General features: G+C 40.6%; 1 protein-coding gene across 2 annotated transcripts; it reads right to left on the bottom strand.

The window, feature by feature from the left end:
* Positions 1-1,633: 1,633 nt before the first annotated feature.
* LOC141107900 (uncharacterized) lies at positions 1,634-13,888 on the bottom strand. Of its 2 annotated transcripts, none has more exons than XM_073598956.1 (4): positions 13,732-13,888; positions 8,694-9,452; positions 5,774-5,868; positions 1,634-1,883 (listed from the first exon to the last, which is right to left on the bottom strand). In XM_073598956.1, exons 1-3 carry the CDS (start codon positions 13,778-13,780, stop codon positions 5,810-5,812), a joined length of 867 nt encoding a protein of 288 aa, XP_073455057.1. In that variant the 5' UTR covers positions 13,781-13,888; the 3' UTR covers positions 1,634-1,883; positions 5,774-5,809. The 2 variants fall into 2 exon arrangements, with proteins under 2 accessions (XP_073455057.1, XP_073455058.1); XM_073598957.1 differs by having other exon boundaries at positions 8,694-9,449.
* Positions 13,889-14,126: the final 238 nt, after the last annotated feature.

Below are 14,126 nucleotides of genomic sequence, written 5' to 3'. Positions count from 1 at the left end.
ACAGCGATTTCCGTTAATTTTAATGGGAAGCTGCATTTTTGGTTCAGTTTTTAAAACCTCATCAAAGATGCAGCATGCAGGGCTTTTCAAAACACACCACAACTGTAACGCAGTGGTGTGAAGAGTCCCATAGACTTTAAAGGGAAACATTTTTCTTGCTTTTTTCTGTGTTTTGCCAAGTGAACATGAAACCTTACTTACCTGATCCTCCGCTCCCCTGGCAGTTGCCCTCCTCATGCTCTGGTGGTGGACTGTCCCTCAGCATCATCATGTCCATGATGATTACATCATCAAGACCCTAGACTGCTGGAGAGTGGGGAAGAAGATGCTGCGGAGACTGGTCTAACAGCAGGGAGGATTGGGCAAGTAAATCTTCTTTTATTGTTTCCCTAGACATAAATAAGACCTTAACCCATGTAGTGCAGGTGCAGCCCCACTGTATAATTTCTTAGTTGCCTAGAGTTGGGCTTTATTGTTTATATGAGATTTTAGTTATTGGGTTTAAATCTACCTCAGCTTTCTCTCAATTTCCACAACCTTCACTTTCATGTTGCTGACCAAATTGTAGTTATGCATATAAACAAGAGCGAGCCTCCGGTCCCACCTGATGCCTCTTGCGAGCCGGGTGGAGCAGCATTCCTTAGTCATCACCACGATCAGCTTGTTGGCAAGATCCACGCCTGTGTTACCTATGTGATATTTATTGCTTTCTTGAATGTGAGTGCTACATATTTTTTAAAATAAATTTTGTATGAAGTACTACACCATGAAGTCTTTTTCTTCCATTACTCCCTTTGTCTAATGCCACGTACACACGAGCGGACTTTACGGCAGACTTTGCCCGGCGGACTTTTCGACGGACTTTACGACGGACTTTCCTACACACAATCCACCAAAGTCCGTCGAATTCATACGTGATGACGTACGACCGGACTAAAATAAGGAAGTTCATAGCCAGTAGCCAATAGCTGCCCTAGCGTGGCTTTTTGTCGGTCGAACTAGCATACAGACGAGCGGACTTTTCGACCGGACTCGAGTCCGTCGGATAGATTTGAAACATGTTTCAAATCTAAGTCCGTCCAACTTTTGAGAAAACAAAGTCCGCTGGAGCCCACACACGATCGAATTGTCCGACGAAATCCCGTCCGCCGGGCAAAGTCTGCCGTAAAGTTCGCTCGTGTGTACGCGGCATGAGATCATCCAGAGACAGATAATTCATATCCTAGGAATATCCCTTATTCCTAGCCTGGTCCCATTGAGGAGGTGCAGTGTTCAGAGGACTACTAGGAGGGGTTTTCTATGCTGGATTCTCTTGTCTGAGTGCAATTGATCTCTATAATTTGAGATCCAACAGATCTGGTAAGCAGCTTTTGATTTTATTTGAAGCAGAACACAGTAAATATTGACTCTCACCTTGTTGATTTTGAACACTGGCTGGACATTCATTTTGAAATATTTTTTCTTTGAAACACAATTTTTTTCTTAATTGATATTTCTACATGTTTATTTTTATCATATATATATTTTATGTTTTCACTATTTGACACAATTGTTTGTTTTCATTTTGGGTAAAGCTCTTATACCTTTCCCACATGCATATAAACAACATTGTACATAATGTCTGGGAAAGGAATGATGGTTCAAATATGTTTTATTTGTACTGAGAATATTTAGACACCGACATTTGACGATTTATTGCAGATTTACAAAAATACTAGGAGATAAAGTAGCATTAAGCCTTTTTTCATTTTTTATCTCTCATAATCCTTCACAGTGACCATATATGCAGGAGCAGTGAAGAGATTGACAAGGGTCAGTTTGACGTCTTGTGGTCTGGTTCATAGTGTAGCAAGTCACCATCATAACCTGTCTCTGTGTACAGTCTGTAAATAAAAAAATAGAACCATTAATATTTTTTACTTGATAGGCTGCTTTGATATTATAGAACAACTCCAATTTTGTAGAGCAAAAAAAAAAAAAACACAATCCCTTCTAGGTGATCAATGTACATTGCAGGAAGTCTTTAACACACTTTGTAGCAGGTTCCTACCTTAAAGTGGGGTTCCACCCAAAAAAAAAAAAAAAACTACATGAAAAATCCTAAAAAAAAAAAAAAAAAAAAAAAAATTACAAAAAAAAATTTGGATTTTTTTTTTTTTACTTACCTCTAAATGCCTGTTGCTAGGGGGTCCCTCGTAGTCTGCCTCTTCCATTGCCTGGGCTGGTGACATCACTTCCCCCTCGGCACAGGAAGGGCTCAGCTCTGCTCCCTCCCTCCTGTCAATCATCTGGGACCCATTACAGGTCCCAGGTGACTGAGCGGCCAATCATGGCACGCGGCGCCGCTCGTGCATGGGCAGTGGGTGCCAGGCTGTGAAGCCACAGCAAGGCGCCCACAGTTGCAATGCCGGCGCCGCTGAACGGAGGGAGAGACGAGCGGGGCTTTGATCCCCCACATCGCTGGACCCTGGGACAGGTAAGTGTCCAATTAAAAGTCAGCAGCTGCAGTATTTGTAGCTGCTGACTTTTATTTTTTTTTTTTGACTGGACCTCGGGTGGAACTCCTCTTTAAGTTGCTTGAAGAAATATCTGTTTGTTCTTTACAGACTGACTTTGATTGGGATGGACTGGCTCATTATAATCATAACTTCCACATCACTGGTGCAGTCCCAGTGTTCTAATGGGAAAAGTTAAAGGATCTACATCCCTTTAGAAGTATTTAACCCTTGGGGAGTATATAACCAAAACTAAAATTCCTATTGCAGGGGGTGCCTTAAATTTGACTTGCATCTTAGGGAAGACTCTTGGGGAAATATATCAGCCAATCACACAAGCAGGAAATGACATTGATGGGGGCTTTCTGTTCCCCAATGGTGTACAGAACACCTCACAGAAAATAACGGTAACTGCAAATTAGCTTGTGTAGCAATTGTATAAGCCTAATTATTTTTTTACTTGCTTTATTTTTTTCCCACAAAAGTGGAGTTACCCTTTAAGCAATATTTAGTGCACAGATTAGTATTTTGTAATATATAGCATTGATGCAATTTACAGTGCATATGACATTAATGTGACATAAAAATATATAATACTAACTATTTTCTGTTTTGAGAAATGTGACTCCTAAAAATAAAGTGTCCATAGGAGTGATATACAAGTATTTCCATGCTTCAGCATGAGCAAAAATTTCAATGATAGTTTTGGGTGAACTGAATGTTTACAATAAATTAATCCCAACCATTTATTGGGGAGGCATGCTGTTCAAAAGGCTCTCACATTGCTCTAAAGCTGAAGTGCAAATGTGCAAGGCCGTAGCAGGAAAATGTTAATGGGTAGTATGACGGTGGCAGTCCCAGATCCCACTGTTGCCACCAGAATGTGACAATTGAACTCTCAGCTTCACAATGTGCAGAGACCTTGCAACTCGCAAAACAACAATCTAAGTACCAACAAACTAAGAGTGATTGTCACTGGAGCCAGTTAACTCCACAGTTATCCCTTTACATACACAAACAAACACCATGCATAGCATCTGCTGTAGCTGTTCTGAACTTTAAGAAATGTCTGTGACACTCGCTGCCATGCCCAGACAGGAGTATTTAAAGATTCTACCATAATATTTCAAAATATAATCCTAATGAAAAAATAAATAAAATGGTGCAGAAAAAATATTGACAGAAAAAGATTCTACAAAATAGACAATAACAGTGAAAATTAGAGGTTTCTGGTTTGCCTAGTCCTTGGTTCCTGTGTAGAGTCCACATGATTTCAGAATATGTCCCACTCTGACAAAGTCATTGGCCCCCCAGAAATGGCTCAGAAAAGACATTTCTTAGCTGTCAATAGCAGCAACATTTGTTGACCCTCTAGAGGATGCTTACCAAAATTACATGATCAATCAAAGGATCTGGGGGATGTTGAAGTGTTTTTTATTAATGAAGCACTACTCCTGCAGGGGCCACTTGGTAATTTGGGTTCACTGCTCTACACCTCAATTCCAAGAACAACCTCAGCCCCTCTGACACACCTGGTTAAATGAAAGTCACCGCAAGCACTTATAAGAATACAAGTATAGATACTGTTGGGATCAGAGGGGTGAACAGCCGGCTCAGAGACAGTTCGATTAAAGTAAAAGATGCTTTATTCAGCATAAAAGCAAAACAAAACGGACGAAACAACAGGTTTGTCTTTAAATTCAGTCCCGCACATGGGTAAAGTTCAGTTTCTGCAACAGACAGGCTTATAGGCAAGAATTCACAGCTCTAGCCAAAGCTACAGTCCTTTAGGTCTGGTTCACACCTATGTAGGTTCCAGTTCGCATATTGCAGGTGCATTCTGCATTTTTCAATACACGTTTTTGATCCATTGAAGTCTATGAAACCAAAAAACAGAAAAAAGTTCCTGTCCCTTTCCATAAAATGCACAGATATGAACATGACCCATAAGAAACCATGTTAAGTGGACTGTAGTGTGTTTCTGCAAAACTGAAAATGCACTAAAAAATGCATAGGTGTGAACCAGGCCCTACACAGGTTAGCTCACCCAGCAGGTCACAGTCCACAAGTGGAGCCTTCAGACAGCATACAGATGTCTCTCTCACTGCTAGCAAACTGCTCCACACACACTCTCAGACCAGCTGACTAATAACCAGCCCAGAAGGGAAAGAACCTGCCCTCTTCAGTTAACCCTCTCTTAACCCTACCCCAGGCTGATTCTCTACAATACCTTTAAAGCAGTTGTAAAGACAGAAGGTTTTTTTATCTTAATGCATTAAGATAAAAAACCTTTTGTGTGTAGCAGCCAGTCCAGCACCCCCTTATTACTTACCTGAGCCTTTGCTCTCTCCAGCGATGTTTACAAGTGTCTTAGCCATCTGGGACACTCCTCCTGATTGGCTGAGACAAAGTAGCGGCACCATTGGCTCCCATGGCTGTCAATCAAAGTCAGTCAGCCAATCAGGGGAGAGAGGGGGGCAGGGCCAGGTCAGAGCCAGGTCAGGGCTCTGTGTCTGAATGGACACACGGAGCTCTGACTCAGCTCAGGTGCCCCCATAGGAAGCTGTGGGCTGAGGGGGCACTCGATAGGAGGGAGGGGCCAGGAGCAGCAAAGAGGAGTCTGAGAAGAGGAGGATCCAGGCTGCTCTTTGTAAAACCATCTGCCATTGGGAGGTAAGTAGAATATGTGGGCGGCACAGTGGTGTAGTGGACAGCACTTTCGCCTAGCAGTAAGAAGGGTCGCTGGTTCGAATCCCAACCACGACACTACCCGTCTGGAGTTTGCATGTTCTCCCTGTGCCTGTGTGGGTTTCCTCCGGGTACTCCGGTTTCCTCCCACACTCCAAAGTGTGGTAGGTTAATTGGATCCTGTCTAAATTGTCCCTAGTATGTATGAATGTGAGTTAGGGACCTTAGATTGTAAGCTCCTTGAGTGTAGGGACTGATGTGAATGTACAATGTATATGTGAAGCACTGCGTAAATTGATGGCGCTATGTAAGTACCTGAAATAGAAATAGAAATAGATGTTTGTTATTTAAAAAAAAAAAAACAGAGACTTTACAATCACTTTAACTCGGCTATGGATTAGCACCAGGAAATAGACACAAGACTATATAGCAGTAAATTAACTCAATGTATGAGGGCCATTTTACACCATAGAAAACCAGTCCAGATATGTCCCAGATGATTTTCTGAATGCACGTTTTCTGATGCATTTTTGATGAATTACGTATGTTGTAGTTAAACAAATACAAATACCCTTTCTTCAAAAAGTTACCTTTCAGGATTTCCGGAAGAAACAGGCACTGGAGAATCAGTTCAGAAATATTTGCTTCAAAACCAGCAGCACCATTCCCCACAAGGCTTCATGAGCTAAAGAGAAAGTATAAATAAATTGCTTTTAGAGTTGTAACTAGGTTACAAAATATGTTGAGGTTCCCATTTTTTAAGGAACAAAAACAAAAGACAAAATGAAAAAAAAGAGAAAGAGAGAGACTTGATCTACCACCAAGATGTGTTTATGAGGGATACAGGTTCAGCCATGTACACTGTGGTAACTTTATTTTGTAGCTGTATTTGCCAGCACAGCTACATACTCTATATACCAGTATGTCTCAGGAAATGCAGAACTTGCTGTTACATTAACGTGATCAGTGGTTGATCGTTAGTGGGGAGAGGAGCCATTTAGCTCCAAGAGTGCACTGGTGATGATGGAACCCTCAAGTGACATCAGCACCTTTCTTATTAACCCCCCATAGAGGCTTACTGATAGTTTATTACCTCTTTCCATGCCTACTAAGTGTACTGCAGAGTAAATGTCGTGTGTGTGTGTGTGTGATTTGTGACTACATCACAGGTTACCAACTTGAGCCTCTACACTTATTTCAGAGGTTCCCCGAGATTTCAGACTGTTTGCCAGGGGTTCCTCAACAGAAAAAGTTTGAGAAACACTGCTCTGCAGTCATCACTTTTTCTAATACAAGGTAAATGTTTGCAGTGTCAGTCAAAGTGTATCACATAAAGCCTCCAATGAATACTTCTGCAAATGTCATACAATTCACAAAGTGAAAAAGCCAAATAATAAGATTAAAGATTATGATACCCAGTGCAAAATTGTAAATATTCCAGTGCATACTGTGTATATGCATTAACACGTGTGCAAAAAGACAGTCCTTTCAAATAATGTTCAATGTGTGTAACAAAAGTGGGTCCTCCACCAATAAATCCAAAATGGTGCTAGATTCTCCAGTGTATGAAAACATACCATCACCCTACACAGTAGACACTCACCAAAATTAATGCTACAAACAGTGTAGCCAACACAGCATGTCTTTTCAGGTAAGGAATGCAACAAATGCAGTCCATATCAGCTCACATTCACCCCTATTCCTCAGCACTGGATGGCGATATGGGCTGTGGCAACAAAGCTCTTCTCACATCAGCAGAGCTGGTATGAAGAGTCAGCTCAAAAAAATCCCATCAGTAATCCAATTGGCAGAGGAGCCTGAAGTGGTTATTCTAGTGATAGGCTCAAGTCGTTTACTTTAGTAAAACATCCAATTATTTTATTTCACAAAATAAAATGCATTTTGTGGCTTTAGATTTGCCTTCCTCAGTTCAAGGTGATACAATTGGTGTCTATCTGCTGGTGGTGTGCTCCACTTGGGAAATATTCTTTATCAGCCACTAGGTGGAGTGTAGAGTTTGTGGCAATGATGTCATCTAGGTGGATCACATGTAGCCTATGACATCATTTTCTTGTAACGGACGGCTCTGCTGATGGAAGAAGAACTTTGTTGCCACAGCCCGTGCTGGGGAAAAGAGGTGACTATGAGCTGATGTGGACTGCATTTATGACATTCCTTACCTGAGAAGACATGCTGTGGATGCTACATTGTTTTTTGCATTATTTTGGACAAGTGTCCATTGCATAAGCTGGAGGTATGTGTCCATACACTGGAGAATCTACCATCATTTTGGATTTGTTGGTGGAGGATCTGCTTTTGCTATACACTTGGATGAACTTTGAAAGGACTGTCTTTTTAAACACGTGTATGCATATACATGCACTGGAATATTTACAAATTTGCACTGGAAATTATCATTTTTACTCCTATTATTTTGCTTTTTCACTTTGTGATTTGTATGACATGTGTAGAAGTATTCACTGAAGGCTTTATATGATGCACTTTATTTGATTGGCGCTGCAATTTACCTTGTATTATAATTTTAGGATCTGTATATCAATCCTTTTTGTTTTTTGCTGGCAGCCCGCTTGTACCATAGTGCAGACTAGAGGTTTATATTATCTAGATCCCTTATTCTTTGCAGCTTTGAATTAGGAAGCAGTATGGTCAGGTCATGTAGAATCCCTAAATACAATAAACAAACTCTACTGCTGGTGATGCTATCCAAGGCTGAAAACCAATGCTCGTAGCTGGGAGGTGCAGTCCCTCAGTACTTTTAACTTTGCTAGATATAGGCTGGCAACTTGATGGACTTAAAAATCTTTATTGGCTACACAAGTACATCCAGCAAAACAATGCTAACAGTCAAATTATGTAATCAAAATGTTATGACATGTTCAGAGTATGACTTTTGAAGTGGGGGCTTTAAAAGTATGTATATGGGAAAAGAAGGGGGTAATCAACTTAAAGCTCAATTCTAGTTTTGCCTCCCCTTGTTTGTTGCCCCCCGGTAAATCTTTGGGAGACAGTGCCAGGGATATTGCATATTGCAGTGAGAGCTACCTATTATTTTACACTGCAGGGCAATAAATTTAAACAAATAGACACTGGAGTTCAGCTTGAACTATGGGCCTCATGCATCAATGTGTTTTTTCTAAAACCTGTGATTCCTAATTGGACACCAATCAGAAATCGACATACAGTGGATGTTTGAATCTGATTGGTTTCTCTGGGTAAATAACTCCAGTTTTTAGTAGTAGACAGGTTAACACTCAAGCCCCCTTTGACTATATTCTATAGCGTTAACTTCCATTTTGCAATACCACTGTCTCCAAAATGGCCACTAGAGCTCACACTGATCGAGTTTTCAGTTCTGGGGTTTGAACCGTTTGTCTCTAGTTTGTGGTAGCTGTCACTAATTCAACACATTCTAATGCAAAGAAAAGCTGATTCAATAAAGTTGTGAGGCAGTAGTGGGAGCACACAATTCCTCAAAAAGATCCAACTTACCCAGACTGGATGCTTTGCTGATAACTGGTGCCACTGATGGTTTCTTATATATTGGTTTGGCTGTAGAACTGATTACCACTGGTTTGTGGCTGGTTTCTTGGGTAATTGTGCTTTTTCTCACTTTTGGATTTGTGGTCTGTTTACTGGTCAACTTACTAGTGGTCTCCACAACTACTTTTTTAGTAGTTGGACTGGTAAAATGTATGGTGGCAGGAACAGTGGTGGTGGTGGGAATCCACAATTGTTTAACGTTAATGGCAAAGGACACTTCAGAATCAGCTGAAGAAAAACTCACGCTATTTATGCCCTCTGTGACAACATCTACAGAAGCCAATGCGCTGTTTAATGTCCCTGGATTCTTCATTGGTGTTATAGAGATCTCACTAGTGCTGGCACGTATCATCAAAAATAAGTTCTCATTTGTAACATTGATGGAAAAAATTAACAGTTGTTTCGGATCTTCTTTGAAAACATACACAGCCAGCTCTGGCAGTTTGTCTAGCAAACAAGACGTAATGTTACATGGAGTTTTTGGTCCAGGCTTTGCAGCTGCTACAATAGTACGTAATGTGTTTCCCGACATTATTTCTTGACTTGTCGTAATAATCTTTGTATCATTGTTTTCATATTTTGGAATACAGATTGTAACATTTAGTGTGATGGTTCTGTATTCAGGTGACAGATCGCCAGCTTTTGTTTTCTTCTCAATGGCCAATGCCTCTTGTTCTTCTAGTACATTGTTTTGTTCAGTCTTTGCTGCTGGGATAATGTAACATTATTAGTTAATATATAGTTTACAGTTAAAAGGGATTTCAGCTTATTCCATGTCGCGAACAAACTATCATGATGTAATGTACGTGATTTTGTTAAATGAAGTTCTAAGGAGGTATAAGAAGAGTTCGAAAGCAGCGGTTCTTGACTTTAAAGTCCTAGATGCTAAGGACCAACTTATGCCTATGTCCACCCTTTAAAATTACCTTTTCAATGCACTGCTTATTGTTCAAGCTGTTTACTTTTTGCCCAATTGCTTTTTTTTGAGGCTCTACCAAAATTTTGAATCCAATGTTTTTTTAAATTTTTTTGAAGCCACATCTGGCACCTTAACCTTTCTTACCAGGCCCTTTTTAGACCATAGACCAGGACTTCAGACCATTATAAAGGTGTTCTAGTTACTAAATGGCATTGAAAGTGTGAGTATGGTATAACAGGAAGTTAAAACTCAACTCCAGGAATTAAGAAAATCTGTAGAATCTGCTGGCATGCTGTAAGTTAAAGTGGCTGTAAAGGCTGGAGGTTTTTTTTACCTTCTTGCATTTAATGCAAGAAGGTAAAAAACCTTCAGTTTTCAGCTTCTCCATCAGCACCCCCCCCCCCCAATACTTACATAACCCCAATCCCGATCCAGCGATGTGCGCGATACCCAAGGCTCTCCTGAGTCCCTCTCTTCTTACTGGCTGAGATGCAGCAGCAGGAGCCATTGGCTCCTGCTGCTTTCAATCACAGCCAGTGAGGCAGGAGTGGGAGGCAGAACTGAGCCATGCTCTCTGTGTCTTATAGACACAGAGAGCTGCTGTTTCATTAGATTTGGCAACCCGTCAGAATTTGTAACGGAAGTGACGTTCCGTCGCCGCTATCTTGCTACACTCCGCACTCCTCCACAGTAAGGATACAGTGAGAAGGGGGCAAGCGGACATCTTGTTACACCCACCAGAGTTTTGCATTTCACACTTATTTTTAACAGTAAACGGACCTTATATGGTGAAATACAGTATTTAGAAATCCGTCTGACTACATGTTAATTTATAAAATCAAAGGTGTTCTGTCAAATTAGCAAACCTGTGATATCAGCAGGTTTGCCGCTGCTTTTAAAATTAAACATCTAAACAGTCCATCGGATTTCTAAATAGTGTATTTGACCTTATAAGCTCTGTTTACTGTTAAAAATAAGTGTGAAATGCAAAACTCTGGTGGGTGTTACAAGATGTCCGCTTGCCCCCTTCTCAGTGTATCCTTACTGTGGAAGAGTGCAGGGTGTAGCAAGATGGTGGCAATGGAACGTAACTTCTATTACAAATTCTGACAGGTCGCATAATCTGACAAAACAAAGGTTCAGGAGTGAGCACACATGAGTGCCCCCACAGAAAAAGGCTTGCTATGGGGGCACTTGGCAAGGAGGAGGGGCCCAGAGCACCAGCGGGGGACCCGAGAAAAAGGAGGATCCGGGCTGCTCTGTGCAAAATCACTGCACAGACCAGGTAAGTATGACATGTTTGTTAGTTTGTTAAAATAAAAAAAAAAATCCTTTACAATCACTTTAATTTCAACAAGGTGCATGCCACTTTGTGAATTTATCCCTTTAATTTACATCTGACAAATTTTACGGTGCTCCAGAAGTACATTACACTCCCAGAGCTATAACAGAGAGACACTGCCTTCTCACACACAGAATTGCTATCCCTGCTGTCCATTCACAGGAGCCTTTGTATTTTGTGAATGAGTTGACATAACACAAAGTGCTCTGTGATTAGGCAGGAGAAGGGGAGCTGCGGGCACAGCGGCTACATGCGACGCTGCAGCTTCTGGAGCTGAGACCAGAAGGTCCAGCATAAAAGCACTGGAAATATAGTGAGAGCTATGCTCCTGGTAAAAATCTAAATTGTAAATTAAAGAGAAAAGTCCACAGGGTTGCAATGCACCTCATTGGACTTAATGCCTAGTAATCCAGAACATTTTCCAAAGTGTCTGAATTCCTAAAGTTCGGCTTATACAAGATGTGCTGGGACTTTGTGGGAATTCTATGTCAATTGTAGATAGTGTAAACTAGTTGCCTATCACTGGTGTAAGCAATAGCCCAATCCTGCACCAAGATCTCAGCATTAAACTAAACTACACAGCATGTAGCAAATGTGTAAGTGTCTACAGTTTGTACTGTGTGATCATACTACTTGTGCATTTGGCATTTGAAATTCATTAAATGAGTGCAAAAATTATGCCTAAACTGAGATGTAGGACTAGGGGAAGAATTTTGTGCCACTTTTGCACCAGGTTCTTTCATTTGTTTTATTTTTATTGTAACAATCAACATTAACAAAACATTCAAGTTTGCCATTTTAACAACAATGATGAAGATGATATAATAATAATAATAATAATACTAAAAATACACTACGATTATAAGGTAGGAAGGTTGAAATATTGTCTCTTATGCCCCGTACACACGGCCGGACTTCCGAATGGGCTAAACTCCGTCGGCATTTCAGACAGAAAGATTTAGAACATGTTCTACATATGAGTCCGTTGGAAATGGCGACAGAAAAAGTCATGGGGCATACACACGGTTGGAATGTCTGACCGAAAGCTCCCATCGGACTTTTTCTGTCGTGAAGTCCGGCCGTGTGTACACGGCATTACAGCTAAATTCCAAACAAACAGCTGAAGACAGAGATGAAATACACATATGTGAACTGACGTATGTACCCCATGATTTTTTTATTTTGTCCATCTACATTTGTGATTCATACACCTCTGCCAGATATTATAGCATGAAGAGTGACACCTCGTTCCCTGTTTAGTTGGGGAATACGGTGGGTGTCTCCTCCTAGCCCCCACTCTGCTGATTGGTTAGTGAAGGTAAAACAGGACACCCATGTCATCAACTCCACTCCCTTCTCTCGTTAAAATATTCCCTGCCAGCAGGCCAGCACACACTCCGTTAAATCTCAGTGCTACTGTGCTGGAGTTGAAGCAGGGTTAAATAAAGACAGATTCAGGTACTTATGTTAGCTGTATGTAAAATGCATTGTATTATTTTGAAAGAAATTCACAATTTATCTTTAATATCTACCTAGAATTCAGCTATAGGCTCTGCTGAATATGTCACAATGTGTTAAATTTAAGCAATAAATCTATCCATAGATGGGCAGATGTCTCTCCAAGAACAATACGCGTTGGGAGGCTGCTCCCTATTACCTATAATACCTGGAGCCCCCACTCTTTCGGAACTTACCTGGCACAATGAAGAAGAACACAAAACTAACACTTTCCTTATGAGGGAAGGAATGGGACATGTTGGAAAGCTGTAAAAAACGTATTTGAATTGTAATCAGTTGGCAATATGTTGGAAGAGTTCATTGTCACCCTCTAGCATAGCGCCAAACTTCCAAATCTTGACTGAACATCAGATTGGGTGGTATCAGATCTGTTCCTCCCTGTTTTTCCACCATAAATCAAATAAAATCCCTAAGAAGGCAAGGTGGTTGGCTAAAACTGATCATACACTGAGTGAATTCTAGACAGTTCCTAATTTACCAGCCAAAATTCAATTAGTGAGTGATCCTGTCAGCATCACTCTACCCAACATCCTTTAATTGAAAATTTGAAGAAGCCAGATGGAAAATTGCCATCTAGGTGCAGGAACTGTTGGGGTATTTCTACAGCAGGAGGAGATTTCTGTCCGATAGCCATATTTGGAGATTCATTCCTTCGTTCTGTTTAGCTTGGCTGGAACAATATGTTAGATTGTGTGTATGTCTTTCTTACCTAGTAAGCTCTTATGCCATGCAGCTTTGGATTTTAGTTAGATTGGGGACAATATCTGCATGTTTTCCCCCATGTTTGTGTAGGTTTCTTAAATCCTGAGTGTAGTACATACAGCACATTATAATCTCCTTCAAGGGGAATAGCTGATGTTCTAAACACTCTAAAATACTGTAATATTTTATGTCACAATATTTTACACAAAATAAATGCAAAATGAGCAGAAAGTAAAAGAAAATTTGTCCTGACTTCTCAATTAAAAACATGAGAGGTGCATCAACTTTTTTAGGTTCATATGAGCCAGTGCAAAGTTCAATGAGTATGCAAAGTGCAGTGACTGGTAGCCACCAGTTGGATTTTATCTCGCACTAAACATACTGCGGTAAACTGATATTCCATTGGTTACTGCCCTTTGCTTTCTAAAATGTCATGTCATTTTTTTCATTACAAAAAAAACCCAACAATTACTGCAATCAATCTATTGAATTACAAATGACCTTACCAAGAGTGCAGAGGGCCAACAGCAAGAGGGTTTTCAGTCCGTAGTCCATCTTTCTATCCCTTTCACACACAGTCAGCTCCAGAATATCCAGTTATTACAGAGGACAAACTGGACTGACTCTCTACCAGACCTTTATATCAGCCTTTTAGGGGAAGGCTTTGCACTCCTACACAATGCTGATAAGGTCTGTTTGCACAGTAATGAACAAGACTTTCTTACAGCATATTAGATCATGTGCACAACTCTTTAATGCATTTGCATTTTTTTTAAATTGTACACTTAACGTAGGGGTAGGCAACCTTGGAAAGGTGAAGATCTACCTGAACAACGTGGAAGAGATCAAAGACAAAACAAAAGGACAAAAACTAGCAATGTCCAAAAGTTAGAAGGTTTAA

Source organism: Aquarana catesbeiana, linkage group LG09 (assembly GCF_042186555.1).
Source record: "Aquarana catesbeiana isolate 2022-GZ linkage group LG09, ASM4218655v1, whole genome shotgun sequence".
NCBI lineage: Eukaryota > Metazoa > Chordata > Amphibia > Anura > Ranidae > Aquarana > Aquarana catesbeiana.
The sequence above is the reverse complement of the archived record's forward strand: the minus strand, read 5'-3'. Positions and strand labels throughout refer to the sequence as shown.